The sequence below is a fragment of the Ranitomeya variabilis genome, chromosome 2 (genome assembly GCF_051348905.1).
Source record: "Ranitomeya variabilis isolate aRanVar5 chromosome 2, aRanVar5.hap1, whole genome shotgun sequence".
NCBI lineage: Eukaryota > Metazoa > Chordata > Amphibia > Anura > Dendrobatidae > Ranitomeya > Ranitomeya variabilis.
The window spans coordinates 671439719-671467190 of NC_135233.1; the positions used below are offsets into that span (position 1 = coordinate 671439719).

At 43.6% G+C, this 27472-nt stretch overlaps 1 protein-coding gene and 1 long non-coding RNA gene across 3 annotated transcripts in view; one reads left to right on the plus strand and one right to left on the minus strand.

Moving 5' to 3' along the window:
* The window catches only part of LOC143807584 (uncharacterized), a 1151218-nt gene that overhangs the window by 549515 nt on the left and 574231 nt on the right, over positions 1 to 27472 (plus strand). The window lies entirely within an intron of this gene.
* The window catches only part of ARFGEF3 (ARFGEF family member 3), a 110100-nt gene that overhangs the window by 64399 nt on the left and 18229 nt on the right, over positions 1 to 27472 (minus strand). For both annotated transcript variants that reach the window (XM_077289258.1, XM_077289257.1), the window contains exons 6-11: positions 25309 to 25431; positions 7484 to 7526; positions 5572 to 5656; positions 5309 to 5413; positions 4774 to 5098; positions 1542 to 1654 (exon numbers count right to left, since the gene is read on the minus strand). In XM_077289258.1, the coding sequence (XP_077145373.1) occupies positions 1542 to 1654; positions 4774 to 5098; positions 5309 to 5413; positions 5572 to 5656; positions 7484 to 7526; positions 25309 to 25431 (794 nt within the window). The remainder of the gene's footprint in view (positions 1 to 1541; positions 1655 to 4773; positions 5099 to 5308; positions 5414 to 5571; positions 5657 to 7483; positions 7527 to 25308; positions 25432 to 27472) is intronic.

Sequence of the window (27472 nt, forward strand, 5' to 3'; positions counted from 1 at the left end):
CCAAAACATGAAGCCAAAGCAACCCGGGAGTTTATTAAAGCAAAGAAGTGGAATATTCCTGAATGGCCAAGTCAGTCACCTGATCTCAACCCAATTGAGCATGCATTTCACTTGTTAAAGGGAACCTATCACCCCGTTTTTTAAAGATTAGATAAAAATAGTGTGAAATAGGGGCAGAGCTGGGCTTTACATTAGTGCCTTTTTGTTGCCTTTATTCCCCCGTTAGGCTGCCGAAATACCTGTGTGAAGTGGCCGTTTTGTCCTGTCACTCAAGTGGGTCAGGTCGGATGGGCGTGGTTACAGCGCTGTTTCTCCCCCAGAAACCTGCTCATCATTACGTTGGTGGCGTAGTGGTGTGCGCATGTCCAAAGCGAAGATCCACTGCCCAGGAGATTCAAAACAGCGCGGGCTTCGCTATTCGCCGTTTACCGGTGGGCGCGGCCATCTTTCCTGTGGCCGCGCGTGCGCAGATGGAGATCGCGGCGGCCATTTTCCTGAAGCCCGGGCAGCAGAGCGCTCCATCTGCGCACGCGCGGCCACAGGAAAGATGGCCGCGCCCACCGGTAAACGGCGAATAGCGAAGCCCGCGCTGTTTTGAATCTCCTGGGCAGTGGATCTTCGCTTTGGACATGCGCACACCACTACGCCACCAACGTAATGATGAGCAGGTTTCTGGGGGAGAAACAGCGCTGTAACCACGCCCATCCGACCTGACCAACTTGAGTGACAGGACAAAACGGCCACTTCACACAGGTATTTCGGCAGCCTAACGGGGGAATAAAGGCAACAAAAAGGCACTAATGTAAAGCCCAGCTCTGCCCCTATTTCACACTATTTTTATCTAATCTTTAAAAAACGGGGTGATAGGTTCCCTTTAAAGACTAAACTTCAGACAGAAAGGCCACAAACAAACAGCAACTGAAAACCACCGCAGTGAAGACCTGAAGTAGCATCAAAAAGGAGGAAACACAGCGTCTGGTGATGTCCATGAGTTCAAGACTTCAGGCAGTCATTGCCAACAAAGGGTTTTCAACCAAGTACTAAAAATTAACATTTTATTTAAAATTATTGAATATGTCCAATTACTTTTGGTCCCTTTTAAAACAGGGTGGCACATGGTAAGGAGCTGAAACTCCTAAACCCTTCGTCCAATTTTAATGTGGATACCCTCAAATGAAAGCTGAAAGTCTGAACTTCAACTGCATCTGAATTGTTTTATTTAAAATTCATTGTGGTAATGTCTATAACCAAAATTAGAAAAATGTTGTCTCTGTCCAAATATATATGGACCTAACTGTATGAAAAAAAAAAAATCTGACATGAAAATGTAACTGGCCACAAAGGTTTTGTTTAATACATACAGGCATCAGAGACTGGCTGCAGTGGTCACAAAGACAGGTGGGGACCAGCAATCATTTATTTATCAGCTATTATCATTATTATTTTTTCTATCAATTCCTAAGCATTAGTAACAAATATAATCCTGCATTTCCACTGCTTACAAATGAACATGTTTACAAGTAACAAACAAAAGTACTTACAGCTTTAACAGGTCCAGATGGGACTTCCTTTTTGATATGGATCGTTTCCTGGTTTCTTGTTCAGAAATACATGGCCCAGCAAGATCAAAAAGTCTTTGTGGACTGCTGAGAATCTAGAGAAGGAGATATAAATTAACTGACTACGAAACATGTCTGGTAATAACTCTTGCCATCCAATGCTGTGTAATTCAGGCACAGAGAGAAAAGTTGTGCCTATGTGAAACTTTCCATTCCTTCTATGCCTGAGTGCATCTCAACCCAAGGTCAACAATGTAATAGGAGAATGCCACGAACACATCTATTAGTGGAAAACGTTTAGTTTATGCGCGTTATACTTCAAAACTATAAAGCCAGAGACCGATAGATAGGACACAGGGGCGTACACTGAAATCTGGGGCTCCTTTCCAATTTTGCCCTTGCCCCACAGGGCTCCCGGCTGCCCATCAGGTGTTGTGAAGGCCCAATGGAGATGACAGAGGGACCCCCTCTTTAACCATTGGTCATGGTTCATAGCTGCATCCAAAAAGATAAACTGCTTCGAACAGCACTAGCCCCAATTGTAGCAGTTGCCGGCAGGGATCAACGTGTGAGCATGCACCATACAAATCCTCCACACTTCTGCCATAAAACGTGGGCAGATGCAAAGCAGAGGTCGAGGCTGTTCATCTTCAGGCCCCCCCAAGCGCAGGCACTCCATAGCAGTGGTGTGGCCTGCCACCATTGGTTTTGCATTAGGACAATGCACAAAAACAACCGTAAATAGAACCGGTCAGACACGTCTACCATTATATTTAATGACTGTGCAGCCATTTAAAAGATAATATAGTGGATGCCTATATGACTGCAGAGTGCTGCTGCCGCAGAGAAGATTCGCATACTTCAGGCTGAAAGTGCATTGGGGTGAGATGATGCACGTCTACATCTTCACCTTGAAGTACCTAGCACCACCCTCAATTGGAAGATTGACAGGTTGTTGGCCACGTACCAGAGCGAACCTGTCAATCAACCAGATGAGAGTGACTCTAGGCAGGGAATTCAGTGTGATGCCGAGAAGCTGGAAGTGCATTGTCACGGCCCAATGCACTGCAGTGCTCTAGGGTCACAAAGTCTAATAATATTTAGTCCCTTAAAAGATAAAACATTCATGGCTCTACAACTGCCTTGGGTGTCCAATATAATATTTAGGGAAATGAGATCCTGTGAATGGATGGAAGATAAACTTATTGGTTGCTGACTGATAACAGCAATATGTAGGTGCATATTTCACACAATACCAGGATACATACAACGCACAGCTACACTGCAGTAAGAGAATACTCTGTGCACCCAATCAGTACATCGGTCGCAGTGGATGGCTTTTACACTCTCATGATGAAAATATTGTGAACTCATTTTTTTGTTAGCTACATGTACAAGTTCTACTTATGCACTTACTCCAGGGTATTTATTCATTGTTTTAATTCTCGTTTTTTTATACAGTTCCCTGCAGATGGAGGTCATTTGCTTTTGGAAACAGTACTTCATGGACCTCAGTCACATGGCCATCAATACTCTCACGCGACACAATTGGACGGATTATGCTAATGACACTCAGCTCAAATGCTGTCAAAGTTTGGTCTGAGTGTCACCTTAGCAGGATCCGATTTTCTCGCATGAGAGAATTGCAGCACAGGAATGGAGAAGACAGAGTACTTCATTTCTCCATTGTCTCTTGTCCCCTATACACATTACCAATGTTGACCAAACTCACAATGATCGGCCAACAGTGTAATGTGTTCGGAGGCCTCCAGTCTCTTCGCCGACAGATGATGTTGGGGAAGAGAAGGATCCGGCAAGTTGGATTTCAGATGGTTGATGCTTTGGTTCTCCAGAAGATGAGCTTCAACCGGAGGAGCATGGCGGCAGCTATTTCATAGAGAACACAGGATCGCTTGGCCAAAATGCACGTATGGAGCAGTTGGGAGAGGTAGATATCCATTGTGTATAGGGGCATAATTTTAAGTACTTTTTATTCTTTATCACACAGAGAATATAACTAGAGTTTATGAAAACGTTTTACGGCCCCTATACACATTACACTAATGTTTGAGGAACCCACCAATATTGTCAAGCTCGGATATTAGTCTAATGTGTACAGGGTCCTTCTAACAAAGGATGTTAGGGGAGATAAGGATCTCACATGTCGGATTTTGGACTATCAATCCTTTGGTTCTTATAAAGATAAGTCATCACAAGAGACATCTGGCAACGATTCTCTAACACACCTCCGGAACGTTCAGAGGTATGGAAGAGTCGGGAGAGAGTTGATGGCTGAACAATCGTTTGGCTGATGGCCACCTATTGTTTATGGGTCCCCTTACATAGAGAACTTAAAGGCCCCGTCTCACATAGCGAGATCGCTAGCGAGATCGCTGCTGAGTCACAAGTTTTGTGACGCAACAGCGACCTCCATAGCGATCTCGCTATGTGTGACACGTACCAGCGATCAGGCCCCTGCTGCGAGATCGCTGGTCGTGTCGGAATGGCCTGGACCTTTTTTTGGTCGTTGAGGCCCCGCTGACATTGCTGAATCGGTGTGTGTGACACCGATCCAGCGATGTCTTCACTGGTAACCAGGGTAAACATCGGGTTACTAAGCGCAGGGCCGCGCTTAGTAACCCGATGTTTACCCTGGTTACCAGCGTAAATGTAAAAAAAAACAAACAATACATACTCGCCTTCTGATGTCCGTCAGGTCCCTTGCCGTCTGCTTCCTGCTCTCACTGACTCCCGGCCGTACAGTGAGAAGTGAGAGCACAGCAGTGACGTCACCGCTGCGCTCTGCTCTCAGTGTACGGCGGCTCAGTCAGTCAGAGCAGGAAGCAGACGGCAAGGGACCTGGACACCGAAAGGCGAGTATGTACTGTTTGTTTTTTTTGGTAACCAGGGTAAACATCGGGTTACTAAGCGCGGCCCTGCACTTAGTAACCCGATGTTTACCCTGGTTACCCGGGTGCTGCAGGGGGACTTCGGCATCGTTGAAGACAGTTTCAACGATGCCGAACTCGTTCCCCTGATCGTTGGTCGCTGGGGAGAGCGGTCTGTGTGACAGCTCCCCAGCGACCACACAGCGACTTACCAACGATCACGGCCAGGTCATATCGCTGGTCGTGATCGTTGGTAAATCGCTAAGTGAGACGGGGCCTTTAGGCATCACAAGAATAGAAAAGGAAATCATTCATCTCTTACTTACCTCCTTCATAATTTTGATAGCTTCCACACGATTTTGTGGTGGTGCATACAGCAGAATGCGGTGGTATAGCGACTGAAGAACAGGTCTCATAGATTCGACAGTGCCCATAAGTCGAACTAACTCAGCTGCAATGTAATAAATTGTTCTGGCGACTGGACCACTCAAAGCCGGTGCAGTAGAAGAACATGCTGACCCCCGCCCTTGGTCTGCTACTCCGGTTGATTGACATTCTGAATCCACAAAGGTGTTATTATGGGCAGAGGTTATGGTTTTGTCGTGGACTGGATTTCCCAGGATCACTACAAGCGCTGGACACAGATGCTTCCTTGAACACAAAAATAACAATCTTGAATGTAAAAAAAAAAGTTTACTAAGCAAATTAATGAATGTCAACAGTAAAACACTATCTGGAAGACATTCAATGTGACCAGACGTGGCCCAAGGAAATCACTGCAGAGCCTGAAATATAATAATCACTGAGTCACTAGTCTTTTCAATACATTTCCTTTTGTTCTTTTTATAAACAGATACTTGCCATATCAAGTCCATGAAGCCCTTGTGGCTGTGCATTGTTGGAGAGGAGCTGTTCAGCATTGAAAGTATGCATTCCAAATACAGAAGCTGCAGAGGGTGATTCTCACTGCAAACAAATAATGGGAATGAATGGGAGGTGGGCTACTAGGTCTAAAGACCTACAGTACTGTACAGGTGAAGAATGTGAACCTGGCATAGGTCTGACCCCCAAATCACATGATCTAAATGAACTATTGGTGAAAATAACAACAATAAAATACTTACTTAATAACCGCCTGCAACTTGTCACATAGGACCGTGAGGACAGATACAACGTCATCACACAGCGACTCTATGGACGGTCCAGATTCTGGGATGCAGATTAAAGTATCAATAAGAGACAAGAATATAATAATACAACTTTTTTATTACTACAATTGTTATTATGTTGTGTGTGTTCGAAGTAGAAGATAAAATACATTAAAACTGAATCTGTAACCGTTCTCCAATATTCCATCTGCTAATCAAGAGATAGGAGGAAAAGAAAAAGAAACATAAGCAAGTAGGTCCATGGAGAGGCAGAGGACAGTAACTAATGACACCTGTTGGATGGAGCAATCCCGAAAAGTCTCGACCCTTTAACGAGCCTTGCTACAAGATTCAGGATACGAAGGCAAGCCTGCCAACCAAACCAAGCTCCAGTAGATGATCAGGATTTTAGAAATCATCATACTGCCTAGTAGAGATTTTTGGCCATTTCTAGATGGAAACATGTCTTTAGTGTGTGACATACACTCCTCAACATTGAAATGTCAACACCAAGAAGGAAAAGTCATGGAGTTATGGAAGTGACAGGACCGATACACATGTTAATGATATGTAAATGATGAAAAAAAGCACACTGGAGTCCTGAGTTCAAATCCAAACAAGTGCAACAACTTCATAAATTTGCCGTTTCTCTTCGTTTTTGCCTGGGTTTATTAAAGTGGTTGTCTGGACTTGAGCTACAAGTCTGCAATCACTGAATGTGACTGCAGACTTGGGAATCCTCACACCGCGTGCACTGTCAGGATTCGCTGATGCTGGAAGCGGGCAGTCATGTGACTACAAGCATGTGATTTGCATACTTCTGGAAGCATTCCAATTACACTGGATTTGGCCTCGGTCAATACACTTGCATTGAGTGAGGCTCATCCATCTAATCGGCACACGAACACATGTATGCAACTCACATTCTTGCAGTCATGCGCCCGCAGTAGGCACCGGAGAATTCTCTCACCGCGCAGTGTGCACAATGTGAGGGATCACAAGTCTGCAGTCACAGAGAGTGACTGCAGACTTGTAGCTTAAGACTGGACAACCCCTTTAGGGTTACCCTCTACAATGTATGGATAGGCTCAGAAGCTTAGTATGAAGCGGACTCTTGTGCACATCTTGGATATTATATTATCAGCCCCTCTCTGGCCTCATTTATGAGATGATCCCCTCCCGCGGCTGCTAAATACATAGGTTTTTAACATGTTTTTTGGATCCTTTTTTTAATGACTTCTCAACAAATAATGGTTTTATTGTTAGATGGTCATGCTGGATTTCGTCCTCGTTTTCTCTTCATTGGCTGTGCTGACGCACTCTGTTGCAGCTCATTACTGCTGAACTGAACAGTGTGCGCTGTCATTGTGCACATTCCACAATGACAGAGAAGGGACCAGCAGGTGAAACAAGTGTCACTGATGAAGCCTGTGTTTCAGGGAGGGTGCAGCCACTGCCCCCTGATGAGGCTTCATTTGAGTATTGATTCTCACATGATTCTCACATGCAGCTGAATTAATTCCCCTTCCACTAAAGTAAGCTATAATTAATGTGCGTTGCTTTGTCATTCTCAAAGTGGTTTGGAGACTGTTCCATTTATTAAAGGCAACCCTTTGCATTCCCCAAGGCAAATACTTTGTCCTTAGTCCAGACAACCCCTTTAAGATACTTTCTCCACAAAAGACATGTATGGTATATCACACCAATAAAGAAAATCTAAATGAGTTATTTCTTGACAATGATTGTTTCAATATGGTGTATTCTGTGATAACAGAATCGTGGTTGCAATATACAGATATCTTCTTGTATGACATAGTTCAGCGTCTATAACACTTCATATTTACAGGCTGCTTTTCTGAATAGGATTTATCAAGTAGAATTAACATACCTTGGCTACGGAATTCCAAAAGAGCTTCATGGATTTCTGTATTCTGTAAAAATTATACAGGATTTGTAAGAATTCTGCTGGAGATTCAATTACACAAAAACCTTACAGACAGCCTCCTAATAGTAAAGAAACTAAAGTCTGGAAGTCACTGAATATCAAAGGGATTCTTTGTGACTAATGTTCATGGGGAACAAGCAAGGGTAGATCTAGTTTTATTTACCATTTTTCTGGGTAATGCCTTAAAGTAGACCTCATCATGTCATAGAGTCGGGGAACAGGATATACAGAGTGTGAAATACGTATTGAACAGGTCACCATTTTTCTAAATAAATATATTTCTAAAGGTGCTGTTGACATGAAATGCTCAGCAGATGTCAACCCATTAGATGTCAACAAATTAAGTTATGTGTAACAATGAGAAATGACACAGGAAAAAGGTATTGAACACGCTTACTGAAATGTAATTAATACTTTGTACAAAAGCCTTTGTTGGTGATGACAGCTTTAAGACACATCCTGTATGGAGAAACTAGTTGCATGCATTGCTTAGGTGCGATTTCGGCTTATTCTTCCACACAAACAATCTTCAAGTCCTGAAGGTTCTGTCGGCTCCTATGAATTTTGTAAGGGATTCAGGTCAGGTGACTGACTGGACCATTCTAGAACCTTATTTTCTTTCTCAGAGTTTCCTAGGTTTTTCTTCTTCATCATCCTGGTAGATGGCAGCAGATTTATCAAGAATATCTAGGTATATTTGTCCATTCATCCTTCCATCAAAGATACGAAGTTTGCCAGGGCCGTATGCTGAAAAATGACCCCACACCATGATGTTCCGATCTCCAAACTTAACGTTTTGTATGCCGCTTTGGGGTGATATGCAGTGCTTTTTGGCCTCCAAACATGGTTCGTCTAAATGCTTCTGAGCAAACTTTAAACACACTTGAACATGCTTTTTGTTCAGCAATGGAGTCTAGGGTGGTTAAAGTGCATACAGACAATGGAGGTTGATTGCATTTCATATTGTTTTCTTGAAACAATTATACCTGCCGATTCCAAGTCTTTCTGTAGATTTCCACAGGTGGTCATTGGCTCTTGGACAACTCTTCTGATAATTCTTTTCACTTCTCTGTCCGAACTTTTGAGGGGAGCATCTAGTCATGGCTGGTTTATAGTGAAATCATGTTCTTTCCACTTGAGAATTATGGCCCCAACAGTGCTCACTGGAGCTTTCAGTAGTCTAGAAAGTCTTCTGTAACAATAAGGTTGCAAGCGTCTTGAGACACTGGTTCACTAGTTTTACCCATCATAAGATGTTTCTCGTGTGGCACCTTGGTAATGAGACACCATTTTATAGGCCTTCATTTGAACCAGCTAATAAGTGACAGGATTGCTTTGCAATTACTGATAGATTTAAGATGGTGAAATGGCTTCCTATGGCTTTGTGCACGTCGTTCAACATGTGCTCAATACTTTTTCCTGCGTCAGTCCTCATTATTATTTCTACACATAATTTAATTTCTGGACATTTATGGTTTGATTTCTTTACATGTGTGGATTGGATGGGTTGTTACTAACATCTAGTGAAAATTTCATGTCAATAGCACCTTTGGAATGGCATATTTACTTCGAAAATTAGTGACATGTTTACTACTTATTTCACCCGCTGTATAAAAAGTACTGGGCAAAAGTCTTGACACACCTGTTCATGCAATGGTTTTCCTTATTCATGTTCTTATTTTGGAAAGTGTACATTGTAGATTCAGTCCGAAGGCAGCAAAACCATAAAGTAATACATATGGCAACAAGCAGTAAAGAAACATGTGTGAAACCATCCAGAATGTCTGTTGAACCTATGATTCATAAAAGTACCTCCCCATTTTACTGCAATGATAGCATTATATCCCCTTGACATTCTGACAAGGAGCTTCATCGGTTAGTCACCTGGAATACAACCCCTGGCAGAAATTATGGAATCACCGGCCTTGGAGGATGTTCATTCAGTTGTTTAATTTTGTAGAAAAAAAACAGATCACAGACATGGAACAAAAACTAAAGTAATTTCAAATGGCAACTTTCTGGCTATAAGAAACACTAAAAGAAATCAAGAACAAAAAATGTGGTAGTCAGTAATGGTTACTTTTTTTAACCAAGCATAGGGGAAAAATTATGGAATCACTCGATTCAGAGGAAAAATTATGGAATCACCCTTTAAATTTTCATACCCAAAAATAACACCTGCATCAAATTAGCCTGCATCTAAAAAGGAGTGATGACACCTTGGAGAGCTGTTGCACCAAGTGGAATGACATGAATCATGGCTCCAACAAGAGAGATGTCAATTGAAACAAAGGAGAGGATTATCACTCTTAAAAGAGGGTAAATCATCACGCAATGTTGCAAAAGATGTTGGTTGTTCACAGTCAGCTGTGTCTAAAATCTGGACCAAATACAAACAACATGGGAAGGTTGTTAAAGGCAAACATACTGGTAGACCAAGGAAGACATCAAAGCATCAAGACCGGAAACTTAAAACAATATGTCTTCAAAACAGGAAATGCACAACAAAACAAATGAGGAACGAATGGGTGGAAAATGGAGTCAACGTCTGTGACCGAACTGTAAGAAACTGCCTAAAGGAAGTTGGATTTACATACAGAAAAGCTAAACAAAAGCCATTATTAACACAAACAGAAAAAAACAAGGTTACAATGGGCTAAGGAAAAGCAATCGTGGACTGTGGATGACTGGATGAAAGTCATATTCAGTGATGAATCGCGAATCTGCATTGGGCAAGGTGATGATGAACTTTTGTTTGGTGCCGTTCCAATGAGATTTATAAAGATGACGCCCTAAAGTGAACATTCAAATTTCCACAGTCATTGATGATATGTTGCTGGATGTCAGGTAAAGGCACTGGGGAGATAGCTGTCATTACATCTTCAATAAATGCACGAGTTTATGTTGATATTTTGGACCCTTTTCTTATCCCATCAATTGATAGGATGTTTGGGGATGATGAAATCATTTTTCAAGATGATAATGCATCCTGCCATAGAGCAAAAACTGTGAAAACATTCGTTGAAAAAAGACAAATAAGGTCAATGTCATGGCTTGAATATAGTCCGGATCTCAATCCAATTGAAAATCTTTGGTGGAAGTTGAAGAAAATGGTCCATGACAAGGCTCCAACCTGCAAAGCTGATCAGGCACTAGCAATCAGAGAAAGTTGGAGGCAGATTGATGAAGAGTACTGTGTGACACTCATTAAGTCCATGCCTCAGAGACTGCAAGCTGTTATAAAAGCCAGAGGTGGTGCAACAAAATACTAGTGATGTTTTGGAGTGTTTTTTTGTTTGTTTGTTTGTTTTTCATGATTCCATAATTTTTTCCTCAGAATTGAGTGATTCCATAATTTTTTCCCCTTATTTTTGGTGAAAAAAAAGTAACAATTACTGACAACCACATTTTTTGTTCTTGATTTCTTTTAGTGTTTCTTAAAGCCAGAAAGTTGCTATTTAAAATGACTGTAGTTTTGTGCCATGTCTGTAATCTGTTTTTTTTTCTACAAAATTAAACAACTGAATGAACATCCTCCAAGGCCGGTGATTCCATAATTTTTGCCAGGGGTTGTAGCTTCCAACAGTATTGAAAGAGTTCTCACCAGGTGACGAGCACTTGTTGGCTGCTTTGAATTCACTTTTCGGTCCAACTCATCCCAAACCATCTCAATTGGGCTGATGTTGGAATAGGAGTCATTTCATCTGTTTGAGAGAATGCCAAGTCAGTAATACTGTCAGATTAAAGGGCGGTATTTTAAAGAATCTAAAGTTTAACACATATTCTGGTTTGTTTCTTCTGATGACCAAGACAAATTACGCTCCCACTATATGCAAATCAGATGCAAGGGTATGTCCTTGCACAATGCTGTTGTAGCCATGCGGTTTGTCTTGATTTTGAAATAAATCAACAACCTCGACCTCTTCGCCTCTATGCTTCACAGTGGGCATCAGACATGAAAAAAACCCTACACTCACCTTTTCTGCATCTCAAAGATATGGCGCTTCGCGACAAAAATCTCAAGTTTTGACTAATTACATCACAGTACAAAATATTCCCTGATCTAATGTCCATTTCTTGTGCTGCTTGGCCTGAATAAATAAATTCTTGTTTGCGGTCCTTTGACTTTCTAAGCAGCAATTCGACTATAAGGCCTGCTTCTCGTGGTTTTTCCTCGACAGTTGATATTGCAAGGTTTCAGCTATTTGATGTCTGTGCATCATTTATGAGAATTAATATCTGAGGTGATGTCAATATGCTGTTTTGTTGGCCATCAGTAACCCTGTTGAACTTATCCTCTGCAGTAGAGTTTATTCTTGGTCATCTTTTCCTGGGGCGGTCATTATGTGAGCCAGTTTGATGGCTTTCATAATTGCACTTGAGGTATACATTCAAGGTTCTAGTAATTTTCCGGACTGACCCCCCTCCATTTTCAAGTAATAACAGACCTTCATTTCTCTTTGCTAAGTTGAGTGGTTAGTGCCATAGGTTTACTTAGAACAGTTGTAGAATAGGTCTCAGTATTGTATGGAACTGTGTACCAACACGGCCTCTGAAAAACACACATGATGAACACAAACACTTTCTTAAGGTCAACGATTCCACGAATGAACTCTTGAGGAGGCATACCTGTTCACGGGAAGCCATTCTGGGGGACAACCTGATGAAGCTGTTTGAATGCGGAAAGGTGTGTAAAGATGTCAGAGTAAAAAGGGGGTTACCGTGAGGAATCTAAGGCATAACAACTATTCTGGTTTGTGTCACACTTTATGCCTTGTTTCCACATGTGTTCCTTTGTCATTTTGCTGCAGTCAGTCTGGATCTACAATGTGCAGATTCCAACATCAAGGAAAACCATTGAATAACAACTGTGTCTAAATGTTTGATCGGTACTGTAGATCTGTAAGACCTCCGTATAAGACCTCAGAGTAAGCAGAGATTTTAGAAGTTCTGCTAAATCTTATTCCTCATGCTACATAGTAGCATATCGTGTTGAGTAACACACTGCCTTGGTTAGTACAGTATGTCCAATGTAACTGGTTCACTTTAAAGCCCCAAGATATAGGATGTGTCCACACATAGGAAATTATTAGGCTCGTTTTCTGTGACATACCCACAAGAGTCTGCAAGGAAATCAACTGCATATATACACATATTCTGCAAGTTTGGTGCAGATTTCATTGGCCATGCTCGCCATATGCATCCTCCCCGAGCAATGCTTTTCTGATGTCTGTACACCTGCCTCATCTGATGAGGCCTCATCCCACGTGAACGCTGCAGTGATTACATGGAACAAGACATTCTCGCAGGAGGCCAGGTATACAGGGACCGTCGAAGAACCAGAGTCAGGGCAGGACTGGCCATCTGGCAATTCTGGCAAATGCCAGAAGGGCCTCTCTGGTCATAGGCTGCCTTGTCTGCTATGTTGTTAACAGAATCGGTGTTCTCAAGGCACCCATACTGTTAAGAGTTGTCTCGGAGCACAAAGTCACTGACTCCATCACTTACTCCAGTAGCCCACGGGTATCATTAGAAATATTGGTCTTTTAGTAAATCTTGCTTTCCTCCATCCAGGGTAATATATCCCATCTGGTGCTTGGGACGGGGACAGCATGGGCCTGTGTGATTTCAAATGCCAGGGCTGAATTTCAGCCCCAGTCTGTACCTGACCAGAGTATTATTGCTACGTGAGCATGAGTAATGCGAGGACAGTGGTTTAAATGTGAAGGAATGAATTGATTATTAAGGATTTGAGCTTTTACTGCAAATCCAAGGGTAATCTGCAGCAACTTAGGTTTATTGTGGATTTTAAGATTTCTTAAGTTTAATGAGAAAATCCGCTAAACTGACACCATTCCTCGACATAAATTGCTGACTAGTGATGAGCGAACATGCTTGGGTAAAGAGTTATCTGAGTATGCTCGGGTGGTAACCGAGTGTCTTCATTGTGCTCGAAAAATATGTTCCAGTCCCTGCAGCTGCATGTCCCACGGTTGTTTGACAGCCATAACACATGCAGGGATTGCATAATAAACAGGCAATCCCTGTATGGGTTGTGGCTGAGACATACAATCGCGGGAACGCCAACATATTTTTCGAGCACGCCAAAAACACTCAGTTAGCACACAAGCATGCTTAGATAATGCCTTATCCGAGCATGTTCGCTCATCACTATCTTTGGTGCTCCCTAAGCAGAAAACTCATCTTAACTGCTGCGGTCTGCATAGGAACCTGAGGTGTTGACGTAGTTGTGAAAGCAGCCCAAGGCTGCACTAATTATCTAGCTCAGATTCAGGAGGATTGTGCACAGTAACCTACAGACACTGTCAGATTGGCGCCATTATACTGATTAAAATGATACCTTGGTTGATTAAATCCGTCTGGTGGTTGTTGTTTAACTCCTTACCGACCTACGCCGTACTAGTACGGTGGAGGTCAGATCCCCTGCTTTGATACGGGCTCCGGCGGTGAGCCCGCATCAAAGCCGGGACATGTCAGCTGTTTTGAACAGCTGACGTGCCCGCAATAGCAGCGGGTGGAATTAGTTAAATGCCGCTGTCAAACGCTGACAGCGACATTTAACTACCGCTTCCGGCCATCGAGCTGGAAATAAGCGCATTGCCGACCCCCGTCACATGATCGGAGGTCAGCGATGCGTCGGCATAACAGAGGTCTCCTTGAGACCTCTATGGTTGTTGATGCCGGATTGCTGTGAGTGCCACCCTGTGGTCGGCGTTCATAGCAATGCAGTAAATCTACATAGGAGTGATCTGAAGATCGCTCCTATGAAGCAGAGCCGATCGAGTTGTGCCAGCTTCTAGTCTCCCATGGAGGCTATTGAAGCATGGCAAAAGTAAAAAAAAAAAATGTTTTGAAAAAAAAAAAAAAAAGAAAATATAAAAGTTTAAATCACCCCCTTTTCGCCCCATTCAAAATAAAACAATAAATAAATATATATATATATATATATATATATATATATATATATATATATATATATATATATATATATATATATATATATATATATATATATATATATATATATCCTACACACATTTGGTATTGCCGCCCGCATTCAGAATCGCCCGATCTATCAATAAAAAAAGGATTAACCTGATCGCTAAACGACGTAGCGAGAGAAAAATTTGAAATGCCAGAATTACGTTTTTTGGTCCCAACATAATTGAATTAAAACGTAATTTATTTTTTGTAATTTATTTTTTTTAGCAAAGTTTGCAAATTTTTTTTACCACTTAGATAAAAAGTAACCTAGACATGTTTCATGTCTATGAACTCATACTGACCTGGAGAATCATAATGGCAGGTTAGTTTTAGCATTTAGTGAACCTAGCAAAAAAGCCAAACAAAAAACACGCATGGGATTGCACTTTTTTTGCAATTTCACCGCACTTGGAATTTTTTTCCCGGTTTCTAGAACACGACATGCTAAAACCAATGATGTCGTTCAAAAGTACAACTTGTCCCGCAAAAAACAAGCCCTCACATGGCCATATTAACGGAAAAATAACAAAGTTATGGCTCTGGGAAGGAGGGGAGCGAAAAACGAAAACGCAAAACCGAAAAAAGGCAAGGTCTTGATGGGGTTAATCTTTATTTTTGTGTTAATGATATGCTCGTACCCTGGGGCGGGCCTGTGGGTCTTCATGTGGTGCTCTGCTTAAGTATTCATCTGTATGGCTTCTGACAGGTCACTGATCCCTCAGTGACCTGTCTCCTATTTTACATAATGAATATTATATATACGCGTGGCCCGATTCTAACGCATCGGGTATTCTAGAATATGTATGTACAATTCCTACAAAAAGGCTACGGAGTATAAATGACCCAAACAATCATAATACTATAAAAAGGTAACAAATTTTATTGAATATAGTCATAGACAAAACATAACAGACAAGGTACACGTTTAGTACATGTACGGCGGACCAACCACACTGCAAATAGCACCTAGGGCTCAGAAAAGGCAATAACTAATCTCTATTGGGCACATGTTCCTCTAACAATAACTCATACCTGTGAATATAAAGTGCATAGTGCTCCACATAAGTATCAAGTGCCCAATACCATCATGCTTGTTAGCTCATAAATACATTATAAGGGTAAAAAACAGTTCTGCCCATCTTACCCAAATCAGGTTGTCCCTGTTATATCCCATGTCCATTATAGGGTGTTCCCCTTTTAGAAATTTCAGATCTGACATGCATCAGTGGTATGTGTATTTAGAATATGTATGTAGTTTATTTATGAAGATTTTAGAATAATACATTGAATACACAGGATTCGGCCGCCCGTGACCAATTAGCGAAGCGTCGTTCAAATCCTGCGCCAATTCGCAGCCGGACTGCGCCTGTCACTGATTGTCTGCGGCCGGCCATGTAGTATATAACAGGCCACGTAGTATATAGCACAGCCCACGGAGTATATAGCACAGCCACGTAGTATATAGCACAGCCCACGGAGTGTCTAACAGCCCACATAGCATATAACACAGCCCACGTAGTGTATAACACAGCCCACGTAGTGTATAACACAGCCCACGTAGTGTATAACACAGCCCACGTAGTGTATAACACAGCCCACGTAGTGTATAACACAGCCCACGTAGTGTATAACACAGCCCACGTAGTGTATAGCACAAGCTACGTAGTATATAGCACAGGCCACGTAGTATATTGCACAGCTCACGTAGTATATTGCACAGCCCACGTAGTATATAGCAGCCCACGTAGTATATAGCAGCCCACGTAGTACATTGCACAGCCCACGTAGTACATTGCACAGCCCACGCAGTATATAGCAGCCCACGTATTATATTGCACAGCCCACGTATTATTTTGCACAGCCCACGTATTATATTGCACAGCCCACGTATTATATAGCAGCCCACATAGTATATAGCAGCCCACATAGTATATAGCAGCCCACGTATTATTTTGCACAGGCCACGTATTATATTGCATAGCCCACGTAGTATAAAGCACAGCCCATGTAGTATATTGCACAGCCCACGTAGTATATTGCACAGCCCACGTAGTATATTGCACAGCCCACGTAGTATATTGCACAGCCCACGCAGTACATTGCACAGCCCACGCAGTACATTGCACAGCCCACGCAGTATATAGCAGCCCACGTATTATATTGCACAGCCCACATATTATTTTGCACAGCCCACGTATTATATTGCACAGCCCACGTATTATATAGCAGCCCACATAGTATATAGCAGCCCACATATTATATAGCAGCCCACGTATTATTTTGCACAGGCCACGTATTATATTGCACAGCCCACGTAGTATAAAGCACAGCCCATGTAGTATATTGCACAGCCCACGTATTATATTGCACAGCCCACGCAGTACATTGCACAGCCCACGTATTATATTACACAGCCCACGTAGTATATTGCACAGCCCACGTAGTATATTGCACAGCCCACGCAGTATATTGCACAGCCCACGCAGTATATTGCGCAGCCCACGTTGTATATTGCGCAGCCCACGTTGTATATTGCGCAGCCCACGTTGTATATTGCGCAGCCCACGTTGTATATTGCACAGCCCACATTGTATATTGCGCAGCCCACGTTGTATATTGCCCAGCCACGTAGTATATAGCACAGCCCATGTAGGATATAGCACAGCCCACGTAGTATATTGCATAGCCCACGTAGTATATTGCACAGCCCACGCAGCATATAGCAATGTGGGCACCTTATCCCTGTTAAAAAAAAGAATTAAAATAAAAAATTGTGATATACTCACCTTCCGTTGGCCCCGGATGCAGGCGAAGCGGTTACCGATGCTCCTCGCGCGCTCCGGTCCCAAGAGTGCATTGCGCTCTCACGAGATGATGATGTAGCGGTCTCGCGAGACCACTACGTCATCATCTCGCGAGACCGCAATGCATGGAGCAGTCACCGGAGCATCGCGAGGAGCGGGGAAGGCCTGTTCCTGATCCGGGGGCCGAAGGACGGTGAGTATATAACGATTTTTATTTTTTTTTATTAGTTTTAACATTAGATCTTTTAACTATTGATGCCGCATAGGCAGCATCAATAGTAGAAAGTTGGTCACACAGGGTTAACCCCTTCATGACCCAGCCTATTTTGACCTTAATGACCTGGCCGTTTTTTGCAATTCTGACCAGTGTCCCTTTATGAGGTAATAACTCAGAAACGCTTCAACGGATCCTAGCGGTTCTGATATTGTTTTTTCGTGACATATTGGGCTTCATGTTAGTGGTAAATTTAGGTCGCTAATTTCTGAGTTTATTTGTGAAAAAAACGGAAATTTGGCCTAAATTTTGAAACTTTTGCAATTTTCACATTTTTTATTGTTATTCTGTTACACCACAGAGTTTGGTGACACAAAATAGTTAATACAAAACATTTCCCGCATGTCTACTTTACATCAGCACAATTTTGGAAACAAAATTTTTTTTTGCTAGGAAGTTACAAGGGTTAAAATTTGACCAGTGATTTCTCATTTTTACAACAAAATTTACAAAACCATTTTTTTTAGGGACCACCTCACATTTGAAGTCAGTTTGAGGGTTCTATATGGCTGAAAATACCCAAAAGTGACACCATTCTAAAAACTGCACCCCTTAAGGTGCTCAAAACCACATTCAAGAAGTTTATTAACCCTTCAGGTGTTTCACAGCAGCAGAAGCAACATGGAAGGAAAAAATGAACATTTAACTTTTTAAATCACAAAAATGATTTTTAGCAACAATTTTTTTATTTTCCCAAGGGTAAAAGGAGAAACTGGACAAAGAACGTTGTTGTCCAATTTGTCCTGAGTACGCTGATACCTCATATGTGGGGGTAAACCACTGTTTGGGCGCACGGCAAGGCTCGGAAGGGAAGGAGCGCCATTTGACTTTTTGAATGAAAAAGTGGCTCCAATCTTTAGCGGACACCATGTCGCGTTTGGAGAGCCCCCGTGTGCCTAAACATTGGAGCTCACCCACAAGTGACCCCATTTTGGAAACTAGACCCCCCAAGGAACTTGTCTAGAAGCATAGTGAGCACTTTAAACCCTCAGATGCTTCACAAATTGATCTGTAAAAATGAAAAAGTACTTTTTTTTCACACAAAATTTCTTTTAGCCTCAATTTTTTCATTTTCACATGGGCAACAGGATAAAATGGATCCTAAAATTTGTTGGGCAATTTATCCTGAGTACACCGATACCTCACATGTGGGGGTAAACCACTGTTTAGGCACATGGTAAGGCTCGGAAGGGAAGGAGCGCCATTTGACTTTTTGAATGAATAATTATCTCCATCGTTAGCGGACACCATGTCGTGTTTGGAAAGCCCCTGTGTGCCTAAACATTGGAGCTCCCCCACAAGTGACCCCATTTTGGAAACTAGACACACCAAGGAACTTATCTAGAAGCATAGTCAGCACTTTAAACCCCCAGGTGCTTCACAGAAGTTTATAACGCAGAGCCGTGAAAATAAAAATAATTTTTCTTTCCTCAAAAATGATTTTTAGCCCGGAATTATTTATTTTCTTAAGGGTAACAGGAGAAATTGGACCCCAAATGTTGTTGTCCAGTTTGTCCTGAGTACGATGATACCCCATATGTGGGGATAAACCACTGTTTGGGCGCACGGCAGGGCTTGGAAGGGAAGGCACGCCATTTGGCTTTTTGAATGGAAAATTAGCTCCAATCATTAGCGGACACCATGTCACGTTTGGAGAGCCCCTGTGTGCCTAAACATTGGAGCTCCCCCACAAGTGACCCCATTTTGGAAACTAGACCTCCCAAGGAACTTATCTAGATGTGTGGTGAGCACTTTGAACCCCCAAGTGCTTCACAGAAGTTTACAACACAGAGCCGTGAATATAAAAAATCATTTTTCTTTCCTCAAAAATGATGTTTTAGCAAACAATTTTTTATTTTCACAAGGGTAACAGGAGAAATTGGACCCCAATAATTGTTGCCCAGTTTGTCCTGAGTACACTGATACCCCATATGTGGGGGTAAACCACTGCTTGGGCACACGTCGGGGCTCGGAAAGGAAGTAGTGACGTTTTGAAATGCAGACTTTGATGGAATGGTCTGCGGGCGCCACGTTGCGTTTGCAGAGCCCCTGATGTGCCTAAACAGTAGAAACCCCCCACAAGTGACCCCATTTTGGAAACTAGACCCCCCAAGGAACTTATCTAGATGTGTGGTGAGCACTTTGAACCCCCAAGTGCTTCACAGAAGTTTATAACGCACAGCCGTGAAAATAAAAAATCATTTTTCTTTCCTCAAAAATTATGTATTAGCAAGCAATTTTTTATTTTCGCAAGGGTAACAGGAGAAATTGGACCCCAATAGTTGTTGCCCAGTTTGTCCTGAGTATGCTGGTACCCCATATGTGGGGGTAAACCACTGTTTGGGCGCACGTCAGGGCTCGGAAGGGAGGGAGCACCATTTGACTTTTTGAACGCAAGATTGGCTGGAATCAATGGTGGCGCCATGTTGCGTTTGGAGACCCCTGATGTGCCTAAACAGTGGAAACCCCTCAATTCTAACTCGAACACTAACCTCAACACACCCCTAACCCTAATCCCAACTCTAGCCATAACCCTAATCACAACCCTAACCCCAACACACTCCTAACCACAACCCTAACCCTAATCCCAACCCTAACCCTAACCCCAACCCTAACCACAACTTTAACCCCAACACACCCCTAACCATAACCCTAACCACAAGCCTATTCTTAACCCTATTTCCAACCCTAGCCCTAATTCCAACCCTAACTCTAAATCCAACCCTAAGGCTATGTGCCCACGTTGCGGATTCGTGTGAGATTTTTCCGCACCATTTTTGAAAAATCCGCAGGTAAAAGGCACTGCGTTTTACCTGCGGATTTACCGCGGATTTCCAGTGTTTTTTATGCGGATTTCACCTGCAGATTCCTATTGAGGAACAGGTGTAAAACACTGCGGAATCCGCACAAAGAATTAACATGCTGCGGAAAATACAACACAGCATTTCCGTGCGGTATTTTCCGCACCATGGACACAGCGGATGGTACTGTAAACCTGATGGAACACTGCTACGAATCCACAGCGGCCAATCAGCTGCGGATCCGCAGCCAAATCCGCACCGTGTGCACATAACCTAATTCTAACGCTAACCCTAGTTCTAACCCTAACCCTACCCCTACAACTAGTTCTAACCCTAGTGGGAACAAAAAAAATTATTTTCTTTATTTTATTATTGTCCCTACGTATGGGGGTGATAAAGTGGGGGGGTCATTTACTATTTTTTTAATTTTGACCACTGTGATAGGTTTTATCACAGTGATCAAAATGTAGCTGGAACGAATCTGCCGGCTGGCAGATTCGGCGGGCGCACTGCGCATGCACCCGCCATTTTGGAAGATGGCGGTGCCCGTGGAGAAGACGGACGGACACCGGGAGGCTCGGTAAGTATGAGGGGGGGGGGATCGGAGCACGGGGGGGGGGATCGGAGCAGTGGGGGTGGGATCGGAGCGGGTGGGTGGGATCAGAGCACGGGGGGAGCGGACAGGACGACGGAGGGGAGGGGATGATATTGTAGCATCGGCCACGGCTGGATTGTAATATTCCACCAGTTTTCATAGTGAAATATTACAAATCGCTGATTGGCTGTTTCACTTTTAACAGAGAATCAGAGCGATCGTAGCCATGGGGGGTGAAGCCACCCCCCTGGGCTGAAGTACCACTCCCCCTGTCCCTGCAGATCGGGTGAAATTGGAGTTAACCCTTTCACCCGATCTGCAGGGACGCGATCCCTCCATGACGCCACATAGGCGTCACAGGTCGGATTGGCACCGACTTTCATGACGCCTACGTGGCGTCACAGGTCGGGAAGGGGTTAATAGCAGCAGTAACGGAGTGCATTACACCGCGGCATAACGCGGTCCGTTCACGCTGCCATTAACCCTGTGTGAGCGCTGACTGGAGGGGATTATGGAGTGGGCTCTGACTGCGGGAAGGAAGGAGCGGCCATTTTGCCGCCGGACTATGCCCGTCGCTGATTGGTCGTGGCCGTTTTGCCGCGACCAATCAGTGACTTGGATTTCCATGACAGACAGAGGTCGCGACCAATGAATATGCGTGACAGACAGACAGAAAGAAAGACGGAAGTGACCCTTAGACAATTATATAGTAGACTAGATGGTGGCCCGATTCTAACGCATCGGGTATTCTAGAATATGTATGTCCACGTAGTATATTGCCCAGTGACGTAGTATACAGCACAGAGCCACGTAGTATATTGCCCAGCCACGTAGTATATTGCCCAGCCACGTAGTATATTGCCCAGTGACGTAGTATATTGCCCAGTTACATTGTATATTGCCCAGTGACGTAGTATATTGCCCAGTTACATTGTATATTGCCCAGTGACGTAGTATATTGCCCAGTGACGTAGTATATTGCCCAGTGACGTAGTATATTGCCCAGTGACGTAGTATATTGCCCAGTGACGTAGTATATTGCCCAGTGACGTAGTATATTGCCCAGTGTTGTAGTATATTGCCCATTTACATTGTATATTGCCCAGTGACGTAGTATACAGCACAGAGCCACGTAGTATATTGCACAGCGCATGCAGTATATTGCCCAGCTATGTAATATATTGCCCAGCCACGTATGACACAGGTTAAAAAAATAAAAAATTAACATATACTCACCTTCCGCAGGCGAGTTGTAGCACTGTCGCCTGTGTGGGGTGCAGGCGGCATCTTCCGGTCCCAGGACCTGTCATGATGTCGCGGTCACATGACCGTGTAGCGGTCACATGACCGTGACGTCACGGCAGGTCCTTTCCGCGCAGGCTCGCAGGACTTGTGATGACGTCGCGGTCACATGACCGTGACGTCATGGCAGGTCCTTCTGCGAGACCATCCGTGCGACCGGAACGTGCCAGGTGCATCGCGAGGAGCGGGAAAGGCGGCGTAGGTGAGTATATAATCATTTTTTATTTTTTTTTAATTATTTTTAATATTAGATGTTTTTAATATTGGCGCTGCATAGGCTGCGTCAATAGTAAAAAACTTGGTCACACAGGGTTAATAGCAGCGGTAACGGAGTGCGTTACCCGCGGCATAACGCGGTCCGTTACCGCCGTCATTAACCCTGTGTGAGCGGTGACCGGAGGGGTGTATGCGGGCGCCGGGCAGTGAGTGCGGGGAGTAAGGAGCGGCCATTTCCTTCCGGACTGTGCGCGTCGCTGATTGGTCGCGGCAGCCATGACAGGCAGCTGGCGAGACCAATCAGCGAACGAATAACCGTTACAGACAGGACAGACGGAAGTGACCCTTAGACAATTATATAGTAGATAAGTGCTAAGCATCTCTGGGAACTCTTTCAAGATTGTTGGAAGACCATTCCCGGGTGACTACCTCTTGAAGCTCATCAAGATAATGCCAAGAGTGTGCAAAGCAGTCATCAAAGCAAAAGGTGGCTACTTTGAAGAACCTAGAATATAAGACATATTTTCAGTTGTTTCACACTTTTTTGTTAAGTATATAATTCCACATGTGTAATTCATAGTTTTGATGCCTTCAGTGTGAATGTACAATTTTCATAGTCATGAAAATACAGAAAAATCTTTAAATGAGAAGCTGTGTCCAAACTTTTGGTCTGTACTGTATGTATATATCCATAATTATATAGACCCATCAGAGGGTGGTCACCTTGCCTTGGTTGATGGGCTAAAGAACCTTCATTTTTGTAAGTACATCTTGCTGAGGAACAGCACGGTTTAGATATACATATCTAAACAGTGCTGCTCCTCAGTAAGATATACTTACAAAAATGAAGGTTCTTAGTGCATAAATTGGCCAATTAATGTATGTCCATCAATCATGGCAAGGTGACCTTCCTCTGATGGGTCCCTGTTCTACTGTACATACCTCTCTTGAGCCATCAGCCTACAGTTAAATGGACAAACATGTCTCTCACGGGCCATGTGCCTACAATTCAAATGAGTCCTCCCTTTCACCAGCAGGTGATTTTCATCAATTCTACTTACCCATTTGAATTGTAGGCTATATATATATATCCCCCTCTGCAGGCAGGCACCGGCGCTGCAGCATGATTGCGTCTAATGTGTATTTAATTCTTCTCTTTGATGGTATCCATAAATTCATATAAAAATGTCTGCACAGTAGCAGCTATTGGCGATCCGATAGCTGCTACTGCGCAGGAGCCATCTTGCTAGAGGAAAAAAAAAATTGACTCCAACAAGATGGCGCCTCCGGCGCCTGTGCAGTAGCGGCTATCGGATCGCCGATACATGCAACTGCACAGGTGTAGGTGCTGCCATATTACTAGAAAAAAAAATTGTCTCCACTAGGAAGGCGCCCGCTACCTACCTTGGGGGCAGGTCACTGTGGGACCTCTCAGAAGCCATACTGATGAATACCTAATCATAGCACCACATGAAGACCCCCACAGGCCGCCCCGGAGCACGAGCACATCATTAACTCAAAACTGAAAATAAAGATTAAACAACAACCACAAGACGGATTTCATCAACCAAGATATCTTTTTAATCAGTAGAACGGCACCGACCTGACACTGTGTGTTGGTTACTGTGCACAATCCTGCTGATAGGTTCCCTTTAAATAAGAGTAATGCTGAATGCAGAAGAAGAGGGTTGTTCATGAACCAAACATGCCATTATATACATAGCATTGAATTTCCATGTTCGTAGCTGTTGTGTTTATTTCATTTACTGCATCTGCCTAAATAAGTTCAGTCCACAACAGCATTAACGCTGCACATTCAAGCAGCGAACGTGTACTACAACATATGGCCACTGCCGAGGTGTCTGCTGACTCAGAGAGCCGCGGGGCTGGAAACGCCCTACGTACAAAGTTTGATGGCATGATTACCTAGCATATGGTAGCACCAGAAGGCATGTCGGGATACTGAGGCCAGCTATACTCTCACACAAGAGCTTATAATGGAACTTTTCCCCTCACTTCTGACTTTGGATGTGAATTGTACACGACTACAACATCCCAATCCCACGTCCCCAGGACAATACTCACTGCCTGTTCAGTCTTGTCATAGGGAAACTGCAGAAGGTCCTGGGACAAAGGCTAGAATCTGAATACTAGGGCCCCCCAAACACATGTGATGTTTATTAAGGGGTCTCTTATGTGGCAAAGGGGCATTGAGCCCTCTCAGGCACCAGGACGCAGGTGGACTGCCATCTCTGAGCTCCTTATAATTGGAGGCGTCGAAATCTCTCTACGCCGTGAACACATATAAACCGACCTACCACTAAAAGAGTGTGTTCACTCGGCATTTTTTGGCTGAGTTTTTGGAGATGGATTTGGTGTTTCCACTCAATTTCTGCTCTAAAAACTCAGCACGAGCACACAGGAGGAGGGGCTCCTGAAGATACAGACTTGAGAAGAACCCTTTGACTACTAGAAAAGTAGAATAGTAAAGAAGATTAATGGTTTCATTTTTTCCTCCTTTCTACTCTTCTTTAATTTAATTTTTTTTGTTAAATTTCATGTTTTATTTTTTTTACTTTATTTATTTTTTTTATGAAAAAACAATAACTTGTACTTGTAAAATATTTACAGGGGTCAAAAGATTGCACTCAGATAACACCTTATCCCAGCATGTTCGCTCATCACTACTGCTAATCCCAGGCCTTGTCTGAAGCATAGATTTACCTGCAGAAAATACAAGAAAAAAAATATAGAAATCTAAGAAGTCTCACCGGGCTATCCTGCTTCTGACGTAATTGTAACGTCAAGTCACTTAACATCTGACTGAGTGTGGCTCGTACAGCCGTATTTATGCTTCGCTGATGACAGCTTGATACATAGGTTTCAATGCAGATCTGCGGGAAAACAGCAGTAATATTAATGTAACAATCTACAAAAGAATAACTGAACGCAAGATACCAGTTTCTCCCCTATGACTAGATTTGATAGATTTTCTGTAGGAGTCACTATATTGATACCGTTAAATGTCAGGACCATGGGGTCACAGGCTCACAGCATAAAAGTCTCAAAAGGTGTAAAGGACAAGCATAAATGAAAAAGGTAAATACCGTATTTTTCCGACTATAAGACGCACTTTTTCCCCAAAAAAATTGTGAGGAAAATGAGGGGTGCGTCTTATAGTTGGAATGCAGGCTTACCGGCAGTGTGGCGGCGGCAGAGGTGCGGGGATGATGTGGCACGGTAAGCGGTATGGCGTGAGCGAGGGTCCCTTCCACATTTGAGGTGACGCCGCGGCCCGGTATTGAAGGAGAGCAGCAGAGCTGGGTGAGTCACGGCTTTCCCGGTGGCGGCGGCCATATTCCTGAGGCCGCGTGTGCGCAGATTGAGTTTTCTGCTTCCTGGGGCCGCCGCGATCTCCATCTGCGCACGCGCGGCCTCCCGCGGCCATTTTCCTGAAGCCCTGGGAAGCAGAGTAGTGAATCTGCGCACGCGCGGCCTCAGGAAGATGGCCGCCGCCACCGGGAAAACCATGACTCACCCAGCTCTGCTGCTCTCCTTCAATACCGCCGTGGCGTCACCTCAAATGTGGAAGGGACCCTGGCCGCCGCCACCTGAGGAAGTGACCGCACATCTGCCGCCACCACAGCACTGCCACAACCTCCCCATGGTCACCAGGCCATGGAGTCGCCCACATAAGCAGGAAGGGACCCTACTCAGGTGCACGCCGTACTGCCCACCGCGCCTCAGCATCACCGCACCTCTGCTGACACCATGCCTCCTGTGACCCTGCTCTGCCACGGCCTGCCCACAGGTAAGAGATCTTAAATTCGGACAATAAGACAGACCCCCATCCTATAAAAAAAAAATCTTTTTTTCTGCAATTTTCACCCCAAATTTGGGGTGCGTCTTATGGTACGGTGCGTCTTATAGTCTGAAAAATACGGTACTTATTTCACACCCTGAAAATAAATAACTTCCCCACTTATTATAGTATACACAGAAAAGAACAGGAAAAAAATAAATATACTAATGCACTGTGGGAAGCAGCAGCCCCCATTGGTAAAGGCAGAGGCAGCACTGGTGCAAAATACCGATGAAACAACCGCCTACACACCGACCATTCATGGAGGGATGGTGGCCTGTATTCCAAATGTACGCGGATAAGGCTTGTATAGGGCGCCAGTCACACACACAGAGCCTGGCTTACAGCCTATTAGTGACACCCATACTGTTACATCAGGTGGGCAGCACAGCACTATATAAGTACACCCCACGAGGACAGACACAACCAAGTCCCCAAGCCAACACCAAAAGGGCATAAACTGTGCAAAAAAATGAAAAATGTTCAACCAAGAGATGAAAGGCAGGCATGAGAGTGGTTGTTTCCCCAGTATATTTCACATGTACTGCCCCTGCCTTTATCAGGGGGGGCTGCTACATCCTGCAGCATTATTATTGTGTCTCGGTGTAATACGGTCACTTACACAAGTAATCGGCTAAAATACTGGAAACTGTATAGGGAGTGATTATACAAGACCTTACTTTTTAAGTTAACTCTCTCTATAGATATAATGGGCGATCAGATAAATGAAAAAAATAAAAGTAACTTATCCACATACATATATTAGTAAATAACAGGATACCTCTAAAAAGCAAAGGGTTGTAAGGGGCCAAGGAAAATGCGATGGAATTAAGCAATTAGGATTTGTGCAACGGACCCTCTTATTATTTCATGCCTTTTTATGGCTAGCCAAACACAACTACAAAAAGCATAACACAAAGAGAAAAACTGAACCATGAAGCGCAGATATGAGATGTGGAAAAATGGAGTCATGTACACAATCATACATATATGCTGGTACTAACTGGAGAGCAAGGTTTAATAATCCTTCATGAAACAAAGTGCAGCTCTGTGGCTGGAGCGGGTATATGGTC